This window comes from Dendrobates tinctorius, unplaced genomic scaffold (assembly GCF_039654945.1).
Source record: "Dendrobates tinctorius isolate UK_male_01 unplaced genomic scaffold, ASM3965494v1 ptg000022l, whole genome shotgun sequence".
NCBI classification, from domain to species: Eukaryota; Metazoa; Chordata; class Amphibia; order Anura; family Dendrobatidae; genus Dendrobates; species Dendrobates tinctorius.
The window spans coordinates 94,164,327-94,180,044 of NW_027361690.1; the positions used below are offsets into that span (position 1 = coordinate 94,164,327).

Consider the following 15,718-nt stretch of genomic DNA (forward strand, 5'->3'; position numbering starts at 1 on the left):
TTACTAAACGTGTGCAGGCTGGACCAGGTCGCTGCCTTGCATACCTGTTCCGCCGAAGCCTGGTGCCGAAGCGCCCAAGAGGCGCCCATTGCCCGAGTAGAGTGCGCTTTGATCCCTGATGGAACTGGCGCACCTATGATGCGATAGGCCTCCTGAATAGTTCATCTGGCTATGATCGCTTTTGAGGCCGCGAGTCCCCTCCTGCGCCCCTCAGGGAGCACGAACAGCGTATCCGTCTGGCGAAAAGGTGCCGTCCGCGACACGTACCTCCTGAGTGCTCTCACCAGGTCTAAGGTGTGAAAAGCTTTTTCTCCACGCGATGCACCGGTCCCGGACAGAACGAGGGCAAGACAATATCCTCATTGATGTGGAAAGAGGACACCACCTTCGGAAGAAAGGGGGGAGCCGGTCTAAGCACCAAGTTATCCTTGTGGAAAGCGAGAAAAGGTGCTCGGCAAGACAGAGCCGCCATCTCCGACACTCGCCTCACGGAGGTAATGGCCACCAAAAACACCACCTTCCAAGAGAGGAATGATAAAGATATATCCTGTAGCGGCTCAAAAGGAGCTTCTTGCAGGACACTCAGGACCAGGTTAAGGTCCCAGGTGTCCACTGGCGCCTTATAGGGAGGTACTAAATGAGAAACTCCCTGGATGAAAGTCTTCACCTGCATATTAGTAGCAATCTTCCGCTGGAAAAGAACGGACAACGCCGAAATCTGTCTCCTAAGGGAGCTCGGGGCCAGTCCCACCTCTAGGCCTGATTGGAGAAAGGCCAAGATGTTGGGAATAGAGAATGTTAAGGGCAAAAACCCCCGCTCTCGGCACCAAGCGAAGAAAATTTTCCAGGTGTGATGGTAGATTCTTGCCGAGGTAGACTTCCTGGCACTAACCATTGTAGCGACCACGCCACGCTCAAACCCAGCCTGGGTCAGAATCCAAGATTCAACGGCCCCTGAGTTCGGGTGGAAGATCAGGCCCTGGGACAGTAGATCTGGACGCTCTGGCAGTCACCATGGGACATCGGTGAGCACCTGCACCAGATCTGCGTACCACGCCAACCGGGGCCAGTCTGGTGCTAGCAGAATCGCTGGAACCCCTTCTGTTTTGATCTTCCTGATGACCCTCGGAAGTAATGGCAACGGGGGAAACAAGTATGAAAGGCGAAACTGGTTCCATGGTAGAACCAACGCATCTACCTCGAACGCTTGCGGGTCCCGTGACCGAGCGACGTACACGGGTACCTTGGCGTTCATTCTGGACGCCATCAGATCCACGTCCGGAGTTCCCCATCGTTGGCAAATCTGCTGGAAGACCTCGGGGTGCAGCGCCCATTCCCCAGCCACGACCTCCTGCCGGCTGAGGAAGTCTGCTGCACAATTTTCTACTCCTGGGATGTGGACTGCCGACAATACCGACTGGTTCTTCTCGTCCCACTGAAGGACGAATCCTATCTCGCGCATGGTTGCCCTGCTGCGCGTGCCCCCTTGATGATTTACATAAGCCACCACGGTGGCGTTATCTGACTGAATCCGAATGGGACGTCCTGCTAGAAGGTGCTGAAAATGCTGCAGCACCCGCCGGACCGATCGTATTTCCAACAGGTTGATCGGGAGGCGTGCCTCTTTTCGGGACCATTGGCCCCGAGCTGTGTGATGGCGAAAAACTGCTCCCCAGCCCAGGAGGCTGGCATCGGTCGCGACCACTAGCCAGCGCTTTGGGGGAAAAGGTTTCCCTTGAAGGAAGGATCTGATCGTCTACCACTCCAGTGACCGCCTGACTTGAAGGGACAGCAGGCTCTGCTGCCCAAGCGTAAACGGGTTCCTGTCCCAAGCTGCCAAGAGGGCGTGCTGTAGTGGGCGAAGATGAAACTGGGCAAACGGAATTGCTTCCATTGCTGCCACCATCCTCCCCAGTATCCTCATTCCAAAACAAATGGTGTGAGGGACAGGCTGCCAGAGCTTCTGGACTCCTTGCTGAAGCGCTAGGGCTTTGTCTTGCGGTAGAATCACAGACCCTCGGGAGGTATCGAAGATCATTCCTAGAAAGGAGATCCTCTGGGCTGGCACAAGGGATGACTTTTTCCTGTTGACCAACCACCCTAAGCGGGAGAGCGTATCCTGCGTAATGCAGACATTCTCCTGGCATGCCCGAAATGAGGGGCCCTTCACCAAGAGGTTGCCTAAGTAGGGCAAGACGACTATGCCCTGAGAGTGTAAGACGGCCATCAAGACTGCCATTACCTTCGTGAACACTCTGGGGGGCGGTGGCTAGCCCAAAGGGCAGCGCTGCAAACTGGAAGTGCCGGCCATTGATGACGAATCGAAGGAACCTTTGATGCGGTGGAAAAATGGGGACGTGCAGGTAGGCATCCTGGATGTCAACAGAGGCTAACTACTCTCCCTGCACCATGGCCGAAATAACTGAACGGAGAGATTCCATCCTGAAATGTTAGACCCTGATGAATTTGTTCAGGAGCTTCAGGTCCAAAACAGGCCTGACCGTCCCGTCCTTTTTGAGGACTGCGAACAGATTGGAATAAAAACCCTGAGCTCTCTCGTGCTCTGGTATGGGAACTATGACCCCGTTGTACTGGAGAGAATCGATGGCCCCCTGCAACGCCTTCGCCTGGGGCTTCACCCTGGGAAGTCGGGACAGAAAAAAAACCTTTTTTTTGGGGGGGGGGATGGTACCGGATAAACTATCTTGTACCCCGAAGACACCAGTTCGGCCACCCATGAGTCGTGTGCTACGTCGACCCAGACATGGCGAAAGAAAAGCAGGTGGCCGCCTACCCTGCTGATGTCGCCTACAACGTGCTGCGAGTCATTTGGCTGAGAACTTCTGCGGCCTAGTTCCTCTCGACCTGGGCTGGCGCGCACGCATCCTCCCCAATGGATTGGGTCTATATGAGACCTGTCGCTCCCTATCCTGGTTGGAGCGATTTGGGCCAGCCCAACTGGTGGCCGTCGTCCACCCGGTATTGCGAAAGGCCCGAAACCGTGCCGGGACCTGGCGAAAAGGCTGCTTAACTTCCTGCTGCAGGAGGAAGCTGCTTTTTCCCCCTGTCGCGTCAGAGATGAGCTGATCCAACTTCTCCCCGAACAGGCGGCCTCCCTGAAAGGGCAAGGAAGTCAAAGACTTTTTGGAGACAGAATCAGCTCGCCAAGTTCTTAACCAAAGGGCTCTCCTAATGGCTACCGCATTAGCGGCTGCAGATGCCGCACAATTGGCCGCATCTAAGGAAGCATTGATCAAGTAGTCCCTATTCAATGATTCTGACCATGACATCATGGCCTTGGCTACCCACGTTGCTGCAAACGAGGGAGCAAGCGCTGACCCTGATGCCTCAAAAACTGATCGAGTCAGGCTATGAGTCTATCAGTGGGGTCCTTAATGGATGAGCCAATCGGTACCGACAACAGAGACATCGAGGCCAGGCGTGACACTGGCGGATCCACCATTGGTGATTCTGTCCATCCTTTACGGAGTTCCGGGGCAAATGGATATCTTGCCTCTATGGTCTTTTGGCCCAATAAACGCCTATCTGGGCATTCTCTGTGCCGCTGCACTATATCCTCAAATTCCGGGTGAGTACCAAACACGTTTAAAGGCTACTTTATGGCTCGAAGCCAAAGTAACCTCATCTTCTACCCCCAGGGTCTGATTGACAGCTTCAATGAGGCTGTCCACTGTCTCTCGACTCCCTGGGGTATCAAGGTCCAGTGGCCCGTCTGAGTCACCATCCAAACTCTGCCTACTCCCGACCATTAGTGAGGGAGAGCGAGATGCTGGACTGCCAGATTCCGAAGGACCGGTTAGACCGGGAGACCTCGTGTGGGTCCGCTTCCTTCGCACCTGCCTGGCATGAGAGCGGCCCCTGCAGGCTGAAGGCTCTTGTGAGGTGGAGGACCCCTCCCAGATAAGCGAGGCACTATCCTTGCCTCCATTCGGGGCGCGAAGAGACTCAATCGCCCTTGTAAGCGATGCCATAGATTGGGATAATGATAGGGCCCATTCCAGAGGATTTTGTTCCCTGGACTCAGCTGCCGGGGGGGGGGGGGGCGGGCGGGCTCCTGGGCACGTTCGGAATCGCAGGCCTCGCACAATTTGATGCTCTGCGCACGCGGAAACGCAGCCTTACAGGAGATGCATACAGTGTAGAGGAAAGAGTGCATCTTTCCTTTCCCGGCCATATTGCCTCTGCCAGGCGCTTTGCTGCTTTTTTTTTTTTCCTTTTATAGAGGGGGGGGCACCCCTTGCGTCCATCCCGCAGACTTGGTTGCACTCACCGCTCCTGCGTCCCCCTCACGCTAGCGCTCCTGCGTCTCTGTGCTTCTCTGTGGGGCAGGCCGACCACTTTACCGGTCGCGGACTACCCCGCTCTGAAGCCGGGGCCTCAATTTATCCGGCGCCCGCCCAGGTTCCAGGGGGCATGTCCCGGAAGTGACGGTGCGTAGCCGGTGGCCTAGCTCCGTCCGAAGCCGCGGGCTAGATTTTGCCGCAACTGCGCTCTGCGGCGGCGGTGGCGATGCTCCTGTGCTAATCCTGCCCAGCGTCACAGGAGAGGAACGGGGAAGGAGAGCCTATTCTTGCTGCAGCGCCGCATCTCCCCTGCTGCCCAGGAGCCCCACGCACGGCCTAGCCGGACCCAAGCCCACCCACGCCCTTTAAATTCATCGCCAACAGGTATGCAAACCATCGGGGAGGGGGGGTTGTGGGGGGATCCCGGACGGTGCAGGCACCCTCAATCCATCCAGCTTCCGAGGCCGAGGAGAAGGACCGTCCGCCACCTTGCAGCACCACCGTCTAGCGTTGGTGGAGCAGAGGCGGCCGCTCGGACCGTCTTATGCCTCTGTACAGCCACATGGTTTCCATACCTAGGGGTGGTCAGGGCTAGGTCCGGCATCATGTCCCACGTCGCGGGAGAGGATACGTGGAGGGATACTCGCATGTGCTCGCCCGTTGATGGTTTGTGGAGATCGGACCCTTTCAATAGGATCCGTTGCCCCTGTCTAATCTTCTTAGAAAAAATAAAGGAAAGAAAAAACAAACTAAAATAAAAAATTCTGGGGAAACTGACCAGATTTGTTCCATGGTGCGGGAAAGGATACGTGGAGACGATACTCGACACGTGCTCGCCCGTTGATGGTTTGGGGAAATCGGACCCTTTCAATAGGATCCATTGCCCCTGTCTAATCTTCATGGAAAAAAAGTCTGGAGAAAAAGACCAGACGTGTGCCTCCATAGATACTAAGCAAAAAACTGGTTTCCGCCCGCATTCAGGGCGAGGGTGTATACGGCGGGGGGAGGAGCTAACCTTGTGTTGTTTACCTAGTGTCAGCCTCCAGATGGCGGTAGCATACACCCACAGTACCTGTGTCCCCCAATGAGGCGAAGGAGAAAAAGATGACTAGCAGAATGTTATAAAAACCATGACACCGACTCTCAGCTATAGTGAAAACAAAGAAGCAAGCCGGAATATATGTTGGTATAAGTGTAATGTGTAGGTGAACGTTCACACTAGCCACTTAACAGGTAGAACCTAAAATAAAAGCAAAATGAGCAAATCTCCTGCAGTAACTAAATAGCAATAGTATATTACATAACATGGGGTACTTAAAGGGAATCTGTCACCCCTTTTTTGAGATATCATATAATGATATCATTCAATTGCGTGTCACATAAGGATTCTCTTAGTACTTTTGCTTCCCCCTGACCCCGCACCTTTCATGCATAAATAGCTTTTTTTATATCGGTTCAGATGTATGTAAACTGCCGCTGTCCGGTCAGCTGGGCGGGGCTTATTCACCTGCTCCCCCCCCCCCTCCCTGTCTTGCTCTACACAAGAAGAAATGCGTAGAGCAATTGTAGTTCACCTCATTATATGTCAGCAGTCAGGTCGGGGTCTTGCTCTGCCCTTATCCGTTTGGACGTCTGCTGACACACAGCGAGGCTACAGGAGTCAGGTACCATTCCGACTTTGTACACCTTTCTGCGGTAGGATGGCTTTTATGCTTTTTTTTATCAAAATAGTGTCAATTAAGCGTTTTTACCTTATAGTTTTTTTTCATCTCTCAACTATTACCAGTGTCATTTCTCTGTACAAAAAAATAAAATCTGAATTTTTTTCAGCTATTATCATATGTATCCAGTAATCAGGGAAGATGCAGGGTGTTCTTAATGGTATGCTCACACTGGGTGTTTTTTTATGCCAATTTTCAGCTGCTTTTTACAGTATCAGCAAAGCCTATGAGATTTCAGAAATCTCATGCACACACACTATTTTTTTGTGTCATCAGGATTTTGTGCTTTGCTGCTTTTTTTGGACATTTTTATCACTTCTTTCAGCGTTTCTCACCCATTGGCTTGAATGGGTGTTGAAAAAAACACCGCAAAAACTCTGTTTCTCTTATTCATTCTCGTCTCGACTATTGTAACTCTCTTCTAATCGGTCTCCCTCTTACCAAACTCTCCCCTCTCCAATCTGTCTTGAATGCTGCTGCCAGGATCATACTCCTCACCAATCGTTACACCGATGCCTCTACCTTGTGCCAGTCATTACACTGGCTACCCATCCACTCCAGAATTCAGTATAAACTTATTACCCTCACCCACAAAGCCCTCCATAGCTCAGCACCACCTTACATCTCCTCCCTTGTTTCAGTATACCACCCTACCCGCGCCCTCCGTTCTGCCGATGACCTGAGGTTAGCATCCTCAATAATCAGAACCTCCCACTCCCGTCTCCAAGACTTTACACGTGCTGCGCTAATTCTTTGGAATGCACTTCCCAGGTCAATACGATTAGTCCCCAAATCCCCACAATTTTAAGCGTGCCCTGAAAACGCATTTATTCAGACTGGCCTACCGCCTCAACACATTAACCTAACCTATCCCTGTGTGGCAGAGCCAAAAGTTTTACCATAACCAGGTTCCCCGCATCATGTTCCCACATGCTTTATGCATCCATTAGCCCTCTGTGTCTGTACTGTTACACACTTAACATTATGGCTGGTCCATACAATCAGGGCAACTGTTACCACCCACCTTTCGTGTCTACCTCTTTCCTCATAGACTGTAAGCTTGCGAGCAGGGCCCTCACTCCTCTTGGTATCTATTATAATCTATGTGATTATTGCTATGCTGTAATGTCGATTGTCTGTACAAATCCCCTCTGAAATGTAAAGTGCTGTGGAATATGTCGGCGCTATAGAAATAAAATTTATTATTACAGGTGTCATTATTTGCAGCATTTTTTTTCTGCAGAAAAGTCATGGACATTAGCATAGACAAAGAGACACAAAAAAAACGCACCAAATCCGCACAAAAAAAAAAAAAAACGCACCTAAACCTGTGTTTTTGCCACAGCTTCTTTCCTGCCAAATCAGGTTTTCCTGCAGAAAAAAAGCAGCAAAAACGCCCAGTGTGAATATACCCTAAAGCTATGTGCACATGTAAGCAGAATTTTCCTCAGCAAAACCTGACTCCTTCCCAGGAAATCCGCATTTTTATCGCGTTTTTTTCCGGAGCATCCACATTCTCATTGAATATAGTTGAAAATGCAGATTTTTCTGCAAAATTAATGAACATGCTGCGGGGTTTTTTTTTGGCTGAAAAAAAGGCATCATGTGCACAAAAATTGCGGAATTCATTCTAATAATAGGATGCTTAATGTATGCGCTTTTTAAGCATTTTTTGCAGGGAAAAAAAACGCGAAAAAAAGCGAACGCGTGCACTCAGCCTAAATGTGCTGAAAAATTTAAATGGAGACCATTTTGCTTGTGGCCTCCAGAGGGCAGCAGAGGAGAAAATGTCAGTCCAGCCAGTAGGAGTTGTGTGTGGTTTCCTGGTAGGGAGAATGTTCCCACAGGACAGCTCAGCTGAGGAATGCGACTGCAGAAAGGAGGTGGGTTTGCAAACACTAAAATCCGTAGCGACATCCGCAGCACAAATGGAATCGCTGCAGATTTCATAGGCAGAAATCTCATGCACTACCTTACTGTAATACACAGTGGATATTCCACAAGCAAGTCCACAGTGGAAATCACCGTGTGAGACTGTACCCAAAGGCATGCATCTGCCGTGGAGCGTATGCTGCGAATAATCGTTCAGAACTGTGGAAACCCTGCCTTCCCCAACGCATCAGTATACAAAGGAAAATCATAAAGAGCCCGATCTACTTTTACCTTTTTCAATTTGATTAACTTTGGTAAATTTGCGACAGAGCTGAGGCAGACATTGATTGTGCTCAGAAACTCCAGTTCTTCAAACTCGTCAGTCAAGCCCTCGATTTTCCCATCTTTTGACCGGCAATTATCCAGAACAAGCTCTTTAACCTGCGTAAAAAGAAAGAGGTGTCAGTGTTACACAACTGTGCGTGTCACCGACTCCTGCACGGACAGGGTGGATGCTACATGCCAATTCAACCAACACCCAGCATGGCAGGACAAGAAATGCCCCATGGGGTGGGGAGCAAGTGAAGGATGCTGGCTCCCTGGTACCACTTATTGGAGACAGATGGCCTATTAGGCAATGTAAAAATGTAAAAAGATTTTCCAGGCTTACAATATTGATAGAGAGGTCTTCAATATCAGATTGGTGTGGTCTGTCACTTGGCTTCCCCATCAGCTAACATTGCTGGCAGTCGCCAGTGTATGGTGCTGGAACAGCACAGCTCCGTACACTGTGTGGGAGCCATTCTCCTATTTAAGGGAGTAGGAGCTGAGCTGCGACACATTAGTAAGGTCATAAGTTACAGAACGAACCAGCCCCAAGCTTGTCACAATGGCGCACCCTGCTAGACATGTCAAGCCACTTTTCTCCTTATTTTGCCTCCAGGCCTCCTTCAGTGATAATGAATCTGCCACATTTCACTACTCTTGTACATTTTTTTGACACTGTTTAGTAAGGTGGAAAAAAAAACCGTGTAAAAACACATGATAGAGAGGACGCACACCATGATGGATACTGGTGCATGCTCCTTAGTAAATGTCCCCCATCGTGTTGTGCCCCGCATGGCGCTTGAGGGATGATGCATGACCAAGAGGTTTTCCCTGTCGAGTGGAATCAGTGAGTCAGGACCCAATGCACTCAGTATAAGTATCAGTACTGCCCAGAAACCGCAATGTCGTGTCCATCTGTCACTCACAGTGCAATTATCGAATCAAAAGCAACTAAATCTGCAGCAGACGCAGATGTGAACGCAGCCCAACACATTCCCAAATCCACACGGGTTGTACAGTCAGCACTGCGCCTCCATGCACGCTGCCATTACCCGGACTGTGACGTCAGAAACATGAGCACATGCCACGGCAGCACGCTGCGCTCCTCTGATTAGACGGAAAGTGCAACCCAAAATATTAACCAGCCTCATCTGTACACAGAGTGCCCCACAGATAAACCCTCCTGAGCCTCTTATCAATGTGGAGACAGCGCAGGAGGAAAACAGCACGAAAAGAGTCCAGAAAACTGCTCAAAGGACAGTTCCCTAGTGTGGTGTAATATGTCCACAGAGCAGGGGTGGGGGCCGCGATGACTTTCTCCGGCCCCCAGGCAGATTCCCGAATAGGAGGAATACAAGTATTGACTAAAACAGGCATGTCCATAGAGATGGCAGATCAGCTTTAAGGGACTGGTTATATTGACGACCTGTCCACAGATTATCAATAATCAATAATGGACGGGGGTCCAGCCCCCGACAACATGCGAAGCCGTGTAATTCCAATCCATTCTCTGCTTATATCCCATCACCACCATGGCTTATAACAGCTGATGGTGGGGGGGTGTCGGACCCACCACTCATCTGATAATGATGATTATCCATATCAGAGATCAATATAAAAGTGATGGACAGCCCCTTTAAATAGTAATATGGCCCAGCGACTAGCCTATGTGGCCAATAATGATAATAAACCAATAAGCACAACAACATGAGATCGCGCCGCCACATAGATGATTTCCCACAACTCCGTACTGCGACCGGTGTCCCCAAATGTGCAGAATAGGGGCCTCCTAAGACCTCAATATCAGAGGCATGTGACTCACACTGGACTCGTCTGTAATTTGACATGCTCCCTCCCAAGAAATATGATGTGAAGCATTTAGTGAGCTGTACCCTGAGACAAGCCTGACACTGAAAGTTCAGAGTAAAGCTATCTAACAACATATTTTACAAAACTTATATCTATCTATCCTATTGAGTTATGCAAAGACTGCTTTATTTCTATCCTAAATTATACAGTGCATGATTCCCTATTCTTGCAAGAATTACAATACACTTTTTTTTTTTACAGGACAAAAATTTTTAGAGTGAATTTACAGAATTACAAAATGTCTAAAAAGCATCTTATGAAGTCAGCTGTATTTGAGCATTTCACAGTGACTCAAGATAAAAAACATTGTGTGTCCGTGTATAAGTGACCCAGATGAAAACAAATGCTGTGATGCCAAAATCAGTGCATACTCAGGCAGTGATAAAAATGCTCCTTCCAGAGCTTTCAGTCTAAAAAGACATTTACAACACTGCCACCCAGAAGTTTACAAAGCTGTGACTGAAAAAGATCACAGCACCACCAAGAAACCAGACAAAGGAGGAGGAAAGAGCGTCTCAATCATCAGTTACAAGATATTTTGTAAGTGACAAAGTTACTGTAAGGCTGGAGTCACACCGCCAATTTCTCCTGCGATAATCGCATAGTATAGCACGGACTGGCCGGAACCTCTCCTGATCTGAGAATGACAGCATGATGGATCACTATGCAGCTGTCAAGCTCAGGTCAGGAGAGCAGACAGCCAGTGCGAGTTTTACGATCCGATTCTCGGATGAAAAATTCGCCAGTGTGACTCTGCCCTAAGGCTGGTTTTACACTTGCCATGTTTTTCGCGGGCCGTATTTTTCACGGAATTCCGCAAAAACGGGATGCAAAAAAATCTTCTCGGATCGCTGTTTTTCCCTGCACAGAGTATGGCCGGCCACATACACGGTACACCGTACCTTCACACGCGCTGCCGACACTGGGCACAGAGTATGGCCGGCCACATATAGGGCACACCGTGCCTTCACATCTGCTGCTGGCATAGGGCACAGAGTATGGCCAGCCACATACACGGCACACCGTGCCTTCACACCCGCTGCTGGCACAGAGTATGGTCGGCCGCATACAGGGCACACCGTGCCTTCACACCTGCTGCTGGCACGGGGCACAGAGTATGGCCAGCCACATACACGGACACCGTGCCTTCACACCCGCTGCTGGCACAGGGCACAGAGTATGGCCAGCCACATACAGGGCACACCGTGCCTTCACACCAGCTGCTGGCACAGGGCACAGAGTATGGCCAGCCACATACAGGGCACACCGTGCCTTCACACCTGCTGCTGGCACAGAGTACCAAGAAACCAGACAAAGGAGGAGGAAAGAGCGTCTCAATCATCAGTTACAAGATATTTTGTAAGTGACAAAGTTACTGTAAGGCTGGAGTCACACCGCCAATTTCTCCTGCGATAATCGCATCGCATAGCACGGACTGGCCGGAACCTCTCCTGATCTGAGAATGACAGCATGATGGATCACTATGCAGCTGTCAAGCTCAGGTCAGGAGAGCAGACAGCCAGTGCGAGTTTTACGATCCGATTCTCGGATGAAAAATTCGCCAGTGTGACTCTGCCCTAAGGCTGGTTTTACACTTGCCATGTTTTTCGCGGGCCGTATTTTTCACGGAATTCCGCAAAAACGGGATGCAAAAAAATCTTCTCGGATCGCTGTTTTTCCCTGCACAAAGTATGGCCGGCCACATACACGGTACACCGTACCTTCACACCCGCTGCCGACACAGGGCACAGAGTATGGCCGGCCACATATAGGGCACACCGTGCCTTCACATCCGCTGCTGGCATAGGGCACAGAGTATGGCCAGCCACATACACGGCACACCGTGCCTTCACACCCGCTGCTGGCACAGAGTATGGTCGGCCACATACAGGGCACACCGTGCCTTCACACCTGCTGCTGGCACGGGGCACAGAGTATGGCCAGCCACATACAGGGCACACCGTGCCTTCACACCCACTGCTGGCAGAGTATGGCCGGCCACATACAGGGCACACCGTGCCTTCACACCCGCTGCTGGCATAGGGCACAGAGTATGGCCGGCCACATACACGGTACACCGTGCCTTCACACCCGCTGCTGGCACAGGGCACAGAGTATGGCCAGCCACATACACGGCACACCGTGCCTTCACACCCGCTGCTGGCACAGAGTATGGTCGGCCACATACAGGGCACACCGTGCCTTCACACCTGCTGCTGGCACGGGGCACAGAGTATGGCCAGCCACATACAGGGCACACCGTGCCTTCACACCTGCTGCTGGCACGGGGCACAGAGTATGGCCGGCCACATACAGGGCACACCGTGCCTTCACACCCGCTGCTGGCATAGGGCACAGAGTATGGCAGGCCACATACAGGGAACACCGTGCCTTCACACCCGCTGCTGGCACAGGGCACAGAGTATGGCCGGCCACACACACGGCATACCGTGCCTTCACGCCCGCTGCTGGCACGGGGCACAGAGTATGGCCAGCCACATACACGGCACACCGTGCCTTCACATCCGCTGCTGGCACAGGGCACAGAGTATGGCCGCCACATACAGGGCACACCGTGCCTTCACACCCGCTGCTGGCACAGAGTATGGTCGGCCACATACAGGGCACACCGTGCCTTCACACCTGCTGCTGGCACGGGGCACAGAGTATGGCCAGCCACATACACGGACACCGTGCCTTCACACCCGCTGCTGGCACAGGGCACAGAGTATGGCCAGCCACATACAGGGCACACCGTGCCTTCACACCAGCTGCTGGCACAGGGCACAGAGTATGGCCAGCCACATACAGGGCACACCGTGCCTTCACACCTGCTGCTGGCACAGAGTACCAAGAAACCAGACAAAGGAGGAGGAAAGAGCGTCTCAATCATCAGTTACAAGATATTTTGTAAGTGACAAAGTTACTGTAAGGCTGGAGTCACACCGCCAATTTCTCCTGCGATAATCGCATCGCATAGCACGGACTGGCCGGAACCTCTCCTGATCTGAGAATGACAGCATGATGGATCACTATGCAGCTGTCAAGCTCAGGTCAGGAGAGCAGACAGCCAGTGCGAGTTTTACGATCCGATTCTCGGATGAAAAATTCGCCAGTGTGACTCTGCCCTAAGGCTGGTTTTACACTTGCCATGTTTTTCGCGGGCCGTATTTTTCACGGAATTCCGCAAAAACGGGATGCAAAAAAATCTTCTCGGATCGCTGTTTTTCCCTGCACAAAGTATGGCCGGCCACATACACGGTACACCGTACCTTCACACCCGCTGCCGACACAGGGCACAGAGTATGGCCGGCCACATATAGGGCACACCGTGCCTTCACATCCGCTGCTGGCATAGGGCACAGAGTATGGCCAGCCACATACACGGCACACCGTGCCTTCACACCCGCTGCTGGCACAGAGTATGGTCGGCCACATACAGGGCACACCGTGCCTTCACACCTGCTGCTGGCACGGGGCACAGAGTATGGCCAGCCACATACAGGGCACACCGTGCCTTCACACCCACTGCTGGCAGAGTATGGCCGGCCACATACAGGGCACACCGTGCCTTCACACCCGCTGCTGGCATAGGGCACAGAGTATGGCCGGCCACATACACGGTACACCGTGCCTTCACACCCGCTGCTGGCACAGGGCACAGAGTATGGCCAGCCACATACACGGCACACCGTGCCTTCACACCCGCTGCTGGCACAGAGTATGGTCGGCCACATACAGGGCACACCGTGCCTTCACACCTGCTGCTGGCACGGGGCACAGAGTATGGCCAGCCACATACAGGGCACACCGTGCCTTCACACCTGCTGCTGGCACGGGGCACAGAGTATGGCCGGCCACATACAGGGCACACCGTGCCTTCACACCCGCTGCTGGCATAGGGCACAGAGTATGGCAGGCCACATACAGGGAACACCGTGCCTTCACACCCGCTGCTGGCACAGGGCACAGAGTATGGCCGGCCACACACACGGCATACCGTGCCTTCACGCCCGCTGCTGGCACGGGGCACAGAGTATGGCCAGCCACATACACGGCACACCGTGCCTTCACATCCGCTGCTGGCACAGGGCACAGAGTATGGCCGCCACATACAGGGCACACCGTGCCTTCACACCCGCTGCTGGCACAGAGTATGGTCGGCCACATACAGGGCACACCGTGCCTTCACACCTGCTGCTGGCACGGGGCACAGAGTATGGCCAGCCACATACACGGACACCGTGCCTTCACACCCGCTGCTTGCACAGGGCACAGAGTATGGCCAGCCACATACAGGGCACACCGTGCCTTCACACCAGCTGCTGGCACAGGGCACAGAGTATGGCCAGCCACATACAGGGCACACCGTGCCTTCACACCTGCTGCTGGCACAGAGTACCAAGAAACCAGACAAAGGAGGAGGAAAGAGCGTCTCAATCATCAGTTACAAGATATTTTGTAAGTGACAAAGTTACTGTAAGGCTGGAGTCACACCGCCAATTTCTCCTGCGATAATCGCATCGCATAGCACGGACTGGCCGGAACCTCTCCTGATCTGAGAATGACAGCATGATGGATCACTATGCAGCTGTCAAGCTCAGGTCAGGAGAGCAGACAGCCAGTGCGAGTTTTACGATCCGATTCTCGGATGAAAAATTCGCCAGTGTGACTCTGCCCTAAGGCTGGTTTTACACTTGCCATGTTTTTCGCGGGCCGTATTTTTCACGGAATTCCGCAAAAACGGGATGCAAAAAAATCTTCTCGGATCGCTGTTTTTCCCTGCACAGAGTATGGCCGGCCACATACACGGTACACCGTGCCTTCACATCTGCTGCTGGCATAGGGCACAGAGTATGGCCAGCCACATACACGGCACACCGTGCCTTCACATCCGCTGCTGGCACGGGGCACAGAGTATGGCCAGCCACATACAGGGCGCACCGTGCCTTCACACCCACTGCTGGCAGAGTATGGCCGGCCACATACAGGGCACACCGTGCCTTCACACCCGCTGCTGGCATAGGGCACAGAGTATGGCCAGCCACATACAGGGCGCACCGTGCCTTCACACCCACTGCTGGCAGAGTATGGCCGGCCACATACAGGGCACACCGTGCCTTCACACCCGCTGCTGGCACAGGGCACAGAGTATGGCCAGCCACATACACGGCACACCGTGCCTTCACATCCGCTGCTGGCATAGGGCACAGAGTATGGCCGGCCACATACACGGCACACCGTGCCTTCACACCCGCTGCTGGCACAGAGTATGGTCGGCCACATACAGGGCACACCGTGCCTTCACACCTGCTGCTGGCACGGGGCACAGAGTATGGCCAGCCACATACAGGGCGCACCGTGCCTTCACACCCACTGCTGGCAGAGTATGGCCGGCCACATACAGGGCACACCGTGCCTTCACACCCGCTGCTGGCATAGGGCACAGAGTATGGCCAGCCACATACACGGTACACCGTGCCTTCACACCCGCTGCTGGCACAGGGCACAGAGTATGGCCAGCCACATACACGGCACACCGTGCCTTCACACCCGCTGCTGGCATAGGGCACAGAGTATGGCCGGCCACATACACGGCACACCGTGCCTTCACACCCGCTGCTG

General features: G+C 52.6%; 1 protein-coding gene across 4 annotated transcripts in view; it reads right to left on the reverse strand.

Annotated features, from left to right (window-relative positions):
• The window catches only part of ANP32A (acidic nuclear phosphoprotein 32 family member A), a 41,117-nt gene that overhangs the window by 23,869 nt on the left and 1,530 nt on the right, over positions 1-15,718 (reverse strand). For all 4 annotated transcript variants that reach the window (XM_073568952.1, XM_073568955.1, XM_073568951.1 and 1 more), the window contains exon 2: positions 8,189-8,338. In XM_073568952.1, the coding sequence (XP_073425053.1) occupies positions 8,189-8,338 (150 nt within the window). The remainder of the gene's footprint in view (positions 1-8,188; positions 8,339-15,718) is intronic.